General features: G+C 39.6%; 1 protein-coding gene across 1 annotated transcript in view; it reads right to left on the minus strand.

Moving 5' to 3' along the window:
* LOC124154661 overlaps nucleotides 1-11,236 on the minus strand; it is a 160,177-nt gene extending 148,941 nt beyond the window's left edge. The window contains exons 1-3 of the mRNA XM_046528538.1: nucleotides 11,036-11,236; nucleotides 10,559-10,672; nucleotides 6,182-6,273 (exon numbers count right to left, since the gene is read on the minus strand). Coding sequence (XP_046384494.1) covers nucleotides 6,182-6,273; nucleotides 10,559-10,655 — 189 coding nt within the window. The 5' untranslated portion in view covers nucleotides 10,656-10,672; nucleotides 11,036-11,236. The remainder of the gene's footprint in view (nucleotides 1-6,181; nucleotides 6,274-10,558; nucleotides 10,673-11,035) is intronic.
* Nucleotides 11,237-11,589: the final 353 nt, after the last annotated feature.

Below are 11,589 nucleotides of genomic sequence, written 5' to 3' on the forward strand. Positions count from 1 at the left end.
TCGTGTATCAATGTATTCAGATAAAAACACTGCTGTTACGACGTATGAGTAGGTATTCTCTGTTTAGGATATCAAACGAATACATAAATACATTTCATAGTATGCATTGACAAAAAACTCCTTTTCCGCCCGAGAATTTTCCCTCTGCGCGCAAGAAAAAGCAAGAAGCCCGCCCAGCGGCACCGTAATATTTTTTCTTAAGATAAAAACTTTGTAACTCGCTTCAGAATTGATGTAAGTCAATGATTTTTTCACCAAAAATAACCTTGTAGTTTTCTTCACATTTGGTATGCAGCATATAGGGACCTACGACGTAAGAAACGTAAGTTAGTAAGCGACTACTTTTTACCTTGCAAAAATCATAATTTTCATGTCCTAAAGTGTGTTACGTCGGCATAACAACATTAAAACTCAATATTTGTACAATTGGTGAAGACTTTCAAGCAGAAAATAGTGTGAAGAATTTTTTTCAAAAAAATTCAATTCAATAAAAACAACGGTCAGGCAGAAATTGCGAGAAGAAGATGAAGTAAAAAAATACACGTTTCTGACGGAAATTTACGGAAATGTTTTTTATAGCTTTTGTTATAATTTTTATCGAAAAACTATTGGTGCCAATGAATGCAGCACCTTTTTCTACATTAGAATAAAATTTTTAATCAGTGCATAACGCAACTTTAATTTTCGTACTGTTGTTGACAACACCGCGCTCCTGGCCTTATGGAGATTAACATGGGAAACGATTCTCCATAAGAGCCCATACTGTCAACTAAATGTGGAACGCTCTATAGTAGCTTAGCCACCAATCAAATATGGTGACAGGCGATTACCAGAGAAGAAAAGAGAGAGGCATTTCTTTCGCCTTTGAGTTATGCAACTTGCAACGTATCTCTGTGTATAAAAGTCACATATCTTCTAAGGATACATTCAGTAACTTGTTGATATAATGGAACACTTCACCTTCCATTACATCCAGGGGCGTAGCCAAGGGTTTTCCGGGTTACGATCCCCCCTTGAACCTTCATCACTTTACTTTATATGTATTATATATTTATACCTTATTTTAACAAATACTTGGACAAAACCACTGTATTTGGGTCCTAAAAATCACGTTTTCAACATCAAAAATTCGGAAATTTTTCGGGGGAGAACCCCAGGGTCCTCTGTTCGCCCTGGGCTATTTTTCATAAACCCCGAAAGGGCCCCAAAATCTCCGGTAAACCCCCCGCCCCCATTCATTCCAAAATCCTGGTTACGCCAATGATTACATCCCCAATTATTTCGATCGAACAAAAACACTCGCAGTTATCACAATATTCAAATCAGTTTCGAAAAACAAAATGTTGACTCACTATTGTCAAATTTAATCACACCCCGCAGACTGTGATTATCAAATTTTTCCCACTTCTTATCTCCCGCACCAACGTTGCCGACGCGAATGATTGCCATTAATTCGAGGAGGTAGATTGTAGACAGCGCGATTCAAAGATAATTATTTTCGCATGCATTACTTTAAAAAAATGTTTTTCCATCATAGACGATATCTATCGAGTTTTAAAAAGCAAAATTATGCCTCAGATTCGTCATGCGTCAATTATGCGTCATTATAATTAATGGATTATTTAATACCAATATTTTACGCAACATTTTTCCCAGTTATTTTAGCCAACAACAGCGATCGTCATTCCGTTTTATTTAGTTCAGTGTGCAGCCACCGCATTCATTTCACAGATCATGAAATTAGTACCAAGTTTTCAGAATCAATCAACAAATAGCCAGGATTAATGGCCAGGGAGCGCAGACAAGTTTTCAAGTCGGGTAAAAAGTATACGTTAAAGGGGGAGGTTTAATGAATGCAATTGTAAAACAAATGCAGTTCAAACTGTATATGTCGGACGAAAATTCTCCAGGACCGGGCGGCGCCCGACAACGCCGACTACATGAACATGCCCTCCCCTCCCCCCCCCCCACCACCACTAGGACCAAAATTTCACGCATAATAATTCCCGATTCTACCCGACTGCGGCCCTGATTCGACAACGCCCGCCACTTGAAAGTGCTGTCCCCGCACCCCAGCGCCACGAGTGGCAAACAATCGCAACAATGGAATGGCGAGAGCAGCATCGCATCGCGCATCTCTCATTTATCTCAAACGGCGCTATATTTAGCCCCTCAATGGTCGCCGGAGAATATTCTGGAGGAAAGAAGAATTCACAGAAAATAAAACGCCAGACTTAAAACTCTTCAGCGAAGAGGAAGCGCAGTGTGCATCGTGCAGTGGCCACCTAGTGAGCGCCGCGGTGCGCCAAGAGGAGGAAGCTGCTCGAGGGTAACCTTTGGACGCCGGATACGAAACCACTGTACTATTGCACCTGGAAGGGAATCCAGTGGGCAGCACTAAATTAGGTGTCATGGCCGAAAAGAGGTGATCGGTTGCGTTAGTACGTTTGTTCGTGTGAAAAGATAGCCAGCAAGCACTATGCCAGTACACTCTCTTACCCGAATATCAATAGCGTTATGACGAAAAACATAGAAGGAGAAGTTCATGAGCAACAAAATATGCGGCGTTCAAAATTGCACCAACCAGTTTGAGACAAAAGCTATCTCTCAACATAGATTCCCCAAAACCACTAATTTAAGGAATAAGTGGGAGCACGTCTTGAGAATGGGCAAGAGTTAGCTAGCTTACTTCAGAAAAAAATTAGAATGGGTCATTCAGAAATATATGGAGGATGACAATGTCAATGCATTATTTAATGCCTACTTAAAAGATGTTCGCGTAAGTATGGGAATGCCTGAGGAAGGGATGCAGACTAAAGGACGTTTGATCAATTTTTTAATAACTATCAATGAATTTTCAGCTATCCAATAAGACAGGAAAGTTAGGGTTGGGGAAATAATTAGAATCGTGACAACTGAGAATGATGTGAAGCGGCTTGGAACAAGAAATAACTCGTAGTAGTATTCCAAAACCCAGCATGCTTACTATGCTTAAGTACGACGAATCTGTATATTTAATGTAGGCTAAGTAACAAAACTTGTTTATGGAGTTTTAAATTTTTATTCTAACATAAATAGCCAGATAGTCTGGCATAGGGAATCAAAAGCAGAACAGGAGAAACAGTACAAACGGAGATTGGTTAATTAATACGTCTTTATACGTATTAATTAACCAATTTGGTTAATTAATACGTTAATTAATTTCTGAGTGGGAATTCCCTTAGGAGATACAGGTTGGATCTTTATTCATAACCTTAAAACAAAAGATATGAGATTATTGAGGATGAGGACGTGAGGAAATGCCTATCATATTGTTTGATGACTTTAATAATGATCTATTGTAAATCACCTCTGTCTCATTCCTGAAATTGGCCACCAGATGTCAGCTACTTTGATTCCTCTTGCCAATACAGACAGCGAGTTTTCTGGACGAATATGTAGATAGGGCAGATAAATAGATGCAAAGCCAGAACGCCGGAACATACACACGTAGGTATTTTCGAGAAGACAGAAAAGTGGATATGGTTCGCAAATCTTCTACGAGAGAGCAAGCTAATGCCAAAAGCGCAAACGGCCAGATGTCTTGAAGTTGAGATGACAGGCTCCGAGGAAGCAACTAGAAAGTCTCCAATGGGCAATTCACACGAAAATCGCAATTGAAAATGCCCACAATGGTTAAGAACCGCTTTTCACTCGCCCCTCTAATCTACATCGCCGCTACCACTGAAAATTAAACGGCTTCTCCACAAATCCAGAGTAAAACTAATATAATCCGAAGATTCAAGCATGATGGAATGGAAGTTTTCCGTATTGAGAAAAATAATTGCCATTTACCACGAATATAAAATTTATTAAGACTTAGGTTTCAATGTTACTACATCACTTTGAAGATGATGCAGTAACATTCATACTTAGGCCGTAATAAATTTTATATCCGTGAAAAATGGTAAGTATTCACCTCATTATAAACTACAGTAGATCCTCTTGTCTCACACATCGCTTCCGCTTGCCGCCGGAAATCATTTAAAGAGACTGACTTGTGAGAATAATCTCATCAGAGAGATCATAGGAGTTCCATGGTAGCAATCGCAATATTAGGAAGGATTGGAAACCCACGCCTATCCTCGCAGCTATGGAAAGTGCAACAACAACAAAATTCTACAACTCATTTTCAAGACACAAAAATAAATTATTATAAAACCTTAGGCTCTATGAGATAGCAGAAAAACCAAAACATAGAACCCCTAAATGTGACGTACCTAAGCCCTTCCTATATCCATCAACCCCATCCTAAAATGCAATCCTATACAACCATAAAAAGTGAATGTGAAAGGTAATATATACATGAATCAACAACCTATCTCGTGAAACACCCAGGAGAGAGCCATCTGGCGAGAACTGTGGCTAAACAACACCAACACGTCATAAAGCGTCTTGGTCTTGGGGTGCCAACATTGGAGGGCCCTCTCCAGAGAAAAAAAATTCAGCCAGTCATCACCACGGGGAGCCATTAGGATACACCAGCGTCTTTGCAACCACGTGGTCAGGAAAGGCAAACGACGTGTTTATGATCCCCCGAGGCCGCAGAATAGACATCATCAATCGACGCTAAACCTTAAAATGAAGCCCTTAACTCGCTACACAAATATTGGCTCTTGAAATTTTTCTCCTTGTGGAAGATAGGATATTAAAAGGATACAAGGCTTGTATCAAATCGTATTCAAAAGATAAAAATGGTTGGGAAAAATGTTTAATTTTCTCCAAAGCTGAAAGAAACGCTATGATTCATTTTGACGGTAGTTTCTACACATGAGCATCACATTAACGCTTTTTGATACTTTGAACGCAAGTTTTGTTTAAAAAATTTGTATGTCCTTGAGTACGTATTTACAGGTAGATGTTTGAGTTCTGAGAGTATTCACTTACAAAATAAGGTAGGAGTATGGAATAGTATGAGATGGAAAAAGCCAGAAATCAGAGGGTAAAAATGCGGCCTGACTATATATATATGTATGTAATATATATATACACACGCGTTAGAAATAAACTCACACGAGCATTATAAATAATATAAATGAACTTCTTCTTGCCGTAGGGTGGGCACATAGAAAAACTTAGATATGGATAGAAAAACGAAAATAATATGTGGGGAACTTACGGGGAAAGGGTGTTTCTTACGAATTTTCGATGGGACGCAGCCCATGTTTCTCAAGTGAAAAGAGGAGGAAAAGTGAGGGTAGAAGGAAGGGTGCAAAGCAGAGGGTAAAGATGGAGGGAGGAAAAATGGTTGACGGGGATTGGTTGTGTTCTAGTGGGCGCGGTTGATTCCTGGTCCAGAAAACGCACGGAAAGCCCAAATACATGCCTGCTCCAGATCCTTCAGCTCTAGGGGGGTGGAAGACGGGGGGAGGGAGGCCAGTATTCCCACTTTGAACCTGTCGCATCCTCATCACCGAACCCCTTCCCAATAAATTCCTTGTCTTCCCTCTCCCCTCAGTGTCTGACATTTCCTGCACAACAAAAAACATTGTGTATATACTGTTGTGCCAGAAATGCTCCGCTCTTTACATCGGCTTATCCACCACCCCCCTGTGCATCCGAATGAACGGGCATCGCTCCTCGTGCAATAGCGTTTCTTCTGTTTCTGCTTCCCTTCCAGTCGCCGTTCATGCTTCCTCCCATAAAGCATTATTTGACGAATGCTACAATATACATATATTAACAAGGACCGCTTCACCATCTCAGGTCTTTCACGGCTTTAGGCATCAGGGAAAACAACAAAAAATAAACAGTTCTAAAACACGTGGTTCACGGATGAAAAGTTTTCATTGTTGCAGCTTGAATAATAAAATGTCGGAGGAAAAAGCGAAAAAAGCTATAATACTCAGCAGGAAGAGGAATGATAAATGAAAAACTTTGTGTATGTCCACAATATTCATTATCGTACGAATATAATGAATACTGTGGACATACACAAAAAGTTCCATTTATTATTGCAATATGTTCCACAACATCTCGCCGAATACCACTGAATACAAGAAGAGGAAATTTGCGACTGATGAGGAAATCTTAGCCCTCAAAACTCGCTTTTGATGTCAATTGGCCACTGAATAACACGAGAAACAAATACACTGCACGTTGCCGACTCGCTTTTAACTTACGATAGACGCGTTTCACTCACCGGACTGCAGCTCTGCAAGCCCTCGTGTCCGAAGAAGTACTCGCGACCGTATGCCACGATGCCAGTGTGCCAAATGCCATCCAGGTGCCTCCCTGCAGCCAAAGAATGGATTAGATAGTGGTGAGCACTCAATTGATGTAATACATGTCAGGGTAATCACACGTCAACTCAATGAAAAAAGTACCATTTTAAACTAATATCCTTCAGATTGCTTATAATTAGCCATACACATCAACGCGTTTAAGTAAGGAAAAATATTTGCAAAAATGAACAAAGCCCTCGGCAGTTACAAGGCAGGGGAAATTTGAGAGTGTAGAGCTATAGATTAAAGAATATAGTCTATTTTTAACATTTATACAAGGTCCAAATATTAATAGAGGTGAATTAAAGAAACAGAGCTTCAAATTGCTACGCAATTTTCAAACTAACTGTAATTTACTTTAGCTCTCAATGACTCAAAGCACCGAATCTTCAATTTTCTGAACGTTTATTTTAATTCTGCATCCTCAGAAATTATCATAGCGCTAAATATTTGGCTAAACCCTTAAATAATTAGCAACACCCTAAAAAAATTCACAAGCCATAATTTCCCCTGTTCACTACGCAATTAAAATTCCTCGTGCCTACAAGGACGGCACGCTAGATGGATGAACTGGCACAATCGTTCATCTTAACTTAGACACAGAAATTTTTCTCACTGAGGTGTCACGTAATTTTCTTACCAGTAGGTGTAAGCCTCTGCAATTCGTCATTAATTTCATGTACAAAGCCACTGAATAGGCTTGTAATAAACTCCGAAAGGTAAGTAGAGGGGTAGGTTGATTGGAATGTAGAAAATAATGGAGTGATGATCCGAAAGCGATCATCCCACCCAAGGGTATCATGCGAAATTACTGCTACGAAAACAAACGATGCAGCTAACGCACGAAAACTAAATAATAACCATTACAAAAAGTATTTTTCCGAAGGCCTACAGTATCTTCACGTCTTCGAAAAATATTCAGTTTGCAAAATATACACATACAGAAAATTATTTTTTAAATAGAGGTAATGATTCCTACCCAAATCATTTGTAACTGGCTGGGATACTGTTCGCTATCATCCCCAGTTACTAATGCGGAAATCCCAGAATTATGGGAAGATTAACAAATCATAAATGATATTGAAAATAAAAATAATAACAGTACACTATTCACAGAATGAATATTCCAACAACATATTATGGATGCTTAAAAGAATATTTAAACAGACATTTTCAGCCAACACTTTTATACATCATGTAACAATTTTATTTTATTTTGATTGATGGCTACGTGAAATTTTTGTACACCAATGGAGCAGTACAATCACACTGGAAATCGCAATTGATCACAAGAATTTGATGGATGGATGGGAAAGATAAGTTATGGCGAAAAAAACACCTTACTCATTCAGGGATTCTCTCGTAAGCTTGAAAATAAAACTGGAATCAAGGATATGAAGGCGTTGGTTACCGCCCACACTGCAGGAGTTGGTGACGTTGTAGAGTTCCAATTAACTTACATATAATCAGGGAGAACATATAATAGAGGGGAATTAATCGCTTCGTTTTCAATCATTATTTCTCCGTTTTTGTCCCTAAGGGTATTACATCTTACGCCCCTTTCCTTAAAGTGGTTCCTCACTATCCTATAAGCGGCCTCTACTTTTCCATGTTTAAGATTGTTTTGCACGTCTTCGCAAATGCTTTTCATCCACGTTTCTCTAGCCTTCCGCGCTTTACGACATATTTCGTTCCTTATCCTCTTGTAACGATTCTGTCCTTCCTCTGTTTTCGCAGCCTTGTATTTTCTTCTTTCTTCAATGAGATCTAATACTTCCTGCGTGATCCATGGTTTTTTCATAACGACTCTTCTTTTACCAAGAACTTCCTCAGCTGCCGCCTGCAGACCACTTCTAATGGTTTTCCAACTCTCTCCCATTGGTTTGTTGGTCGGATCCTCCCCTAATAAGGAAGGAAAGTGGCAGAGGTTTTATCTGCGTGTCCTTGCGGCTAATTACTGTCAAATCTCCGTTGAGTAAAATTCATACCCATTGTATCGACTTGGTATTGTTTCGAAAAGGTTGTGCCCCGAAATTTATTTAACAAGCCTCAGATACACAACTCCAACAACATCAAGAAAGGAATAAAACAGAACTACCAAAAACATTTCCGGGCAGAACAACGCCTTTAAAGGACTAATACACGAACATCCGCTGATGCCAACAGTTCCACCACCTCCACTCGGAAATCGCGTTTAAGAAACGGAAGATTTTTCAATCATCGGTAAAAAATTATGAGGACACTTATTCTGCATTCCTCCGGTTCTCGAGAGACGAATGCCTATAGGGTTAACACAATTATTGCGTCATTTCATAGATGTCTAAGACCGTCTCGTTAACAAATACAAACATCCAACAAAAGAAAAGGGAAGTTCCTGTGGGTGAATGAAATGATTGATTTTTTCAACAAGGGGGGTGGAAAGTGATAACCGGAAATTTCACAGAAAAAATCATTTGCCTCGCCCGGGATTCGAACCCGCATCTCCTGGATTTGAGCCGTGCTGCTATCATCTCAACTATTTTCATTCTTCCTCTGCGGAGTCAAGGTAGCTTTAGAGGACAAGAGGGTTCATACAGACATGTTTGCAATATCAAAGGGCAGCTAATTCGGGAGATTCGGGTTCGAATCCCGATCAAGGCAAATGATTATTCCTCTATGTATTTTTCACACTTGACGCTCCCGCTGGCTAGTCATTTCCTTGAATATACATAGTGTAATAATTGGATCCTGCCCGATGGACAACCCCATCAAAGGGAAGACCCTTTGTACGCGGATCACAGGGAGAGCGGTATACCCTGAATGTTTCAGTATGATATCTTAGGTTATAAAAAAGTTATTAGTCATGAAAAAGGTGTAATGCGACTGGTCATCGCTGCGAGAGTGATGTGTACATTCCCTTCGCCAAACAGACATACCAAAAGAAAATTAAGTCACTTCTTCGAATGATGCGCTATCAAAATATTAGGATAACGATTTTTTAAATGACTTAACGGTAATATGTGAGATCCTAATTCCCGATTCAGTATACCTTTCACACCGCAAAATCCTGAACTCGGAAGAGTTTTTCGGCGAGAAGTGGATTTAGCTGAAAAGGAAAACGCCCGGGTTCGAATCCCGATCGAGTATGTTTTGCTGCGAACATCATCGGATAATGATCTTTTCTCCAGCGCAAGTGACTGCGAGCGAGGTCTCTTGTAGTTTTTTTGTTAATGCAACAGAATGAATACCAAGTTACACGGTAAAAAGGGGTAATTAAGGCGTGTCAAATAGGTACTTAGTTTAAAAAATCCGATGCCATTAATGGACACAACAACATTTAGAGCTACTTTTTTAACTTGCGACCGTAACCATCATTGTAAACAGAAACAATACTTTACGCAACACCAAATTGCACTTCGCAACCGCAATTACATTTTAACATTAATTTAATTTTCTTTCTGGAAGCCATGCGCATCCATCGCGACGCTAACCCATTAGAGTATTTTCGGATTCCATTTGGCAGACGGAGCCTAGGGTAGTAACTACATCCAGTTAAAATTATCCCCTGGTGAAAAAAGGCACCTGCCCTTGAGTCTGGACTTACGCGACGCAAAGAGAAGGAAGAATGGTGAGCAGAGGCGCCTGCACTCCATGGGGCGTGAGGGGGCTCGAGCCCCCTCAATAATTCGTTCGGAGCCCCCCCAATAATTCAAGAAAATAATTAAGTTATATTATGCAGTGGCGCCGACTCCATGGGGCCTGAAGGGTCCCGAGCCCCCTCAAAAATTCGTTATGGGTGTGAGGAAATAATGTGTCAGGCTTGTCGATTTTCCCCGGAGTGTTCAGATATCGAGATTCGAGTTATCAGTGTTCTAATGTTGATCATATGACTCTTCTAAAATGCTTAAAAAACTTAAAACTCACTACTTATAAAATTTCCCAGGGCAAGATCCCCGGTTAGGGCCCCCCCAATATTTTTTGTAAGTCTGATGGTGAGCATTGGAGTTGTGATCATAAAAGATGCGGCGATGGTTGGAAGACTGTTAATACGTATTAATAAAAACGCCTCGCTTTATCAATTAATGTTTTTCAGAAGTACAATATTTTTCTCCGCAATAGTGCATCAAATATTTAAATTGCCAGGTCTTCCAATACGAAACACTTATGGAGGTCTAATGAAAAATCAAGCATGAATTCTTGTTCGATGAAATATGATTCAATTTTCAGAATTTCATTTTCTTTTAAAATATAATGACTAGATTCTTCCAAAATACACACTGTCAGCAAGAATAACAAATTAGACAAATGGGACATACCGAGCAGTGCTCCAGACATTACTCGAGATAATCCACGGGTTAGGTCATAAATATACAGCTCCACAATGGTGCCAGGTGCGTTGCTGTGTCCGTTCATGTTGGTATTTACAGGTTCTGAAAAAAAATATTTCAATTATAGTTTTCTCGACAGTGCAACGAATACTTCATATCGAGAATCAGAATAAAAAATCAAGCCCAAAAAAGAGCAAGCGACCACTTGAACGATTCTACTATTTAATGACGGTGACAGTATTGTTACACTCTATAGAAGAGCACAGCGAATGATGTCTTTCGACAGTTAATTACAATGACATGTAATTCAAATAAAGTGCCATTTCATTCCGCTATTTCATTAGGTAAAGGCTCCGAACTTACCAATGCAAAACTTGACTACATAAAAAATCTTTCGCGAGTCTTACTTACTACTGTCATGTTTTAATGAATCAACTATACCTATCAAATAGTCTTTTCACCTACCTGGAGACGTCAAAGAATACTGAAGTTAACGAAGGGCTATCACTATCACAGAGTTTTTATCACACGTGAATCCTATACAATCGAAACCGGTGATTCAACTTCCATGTCTAACGCTGGAGAGTTACGATTTTTTCAGCCCTTATGACTATATATAAATGACGAAGCACTCCTCGACGAGAGCATTTTGGAGAAAGATCAAATTTACTCTGGTTGCGCGTTTTCGCCTGACACCTATTAAAAATACAGAAACGAAATAGCAAATGTAAACAAAAACAAAAGAAGGCCCTAGGGCACTGGCGTTTTCTGCTCATTCGGCTCCCTATGTCCCTATCCGTCTGTAGTATTGTGCGTGGAGTGTGATTGGAATTGCAAGGAATAATACTGAATTGTTATTAATCAACATATCATATCACATAAGTATAAATTTCGTTTGACACCCTTAATTATGCTTTATTTTTCTGTGAGACTCGGATCGCTTCTCTCGTTTGCGAGGTGAGTGGCGACTTTTGTGAAGCTATTTTAATGCTCTATACGTGACAATCTGAGTATTCTCT

This window comes from Ischnura elegans, chromosome 1 (genome assembly GCF_921293095.1).
Source record: "Ischnura elegans chromosome 1, ioIscEleg1.1, whole genome shotgun sequence".
In the NCBI taxonomy this organism is placed as follows: Eukaryota; Metazoa; Arthropoda; class Insecta; order Odonata; family Coenagrionidae; genus Ischnura; species Ischnura elegans.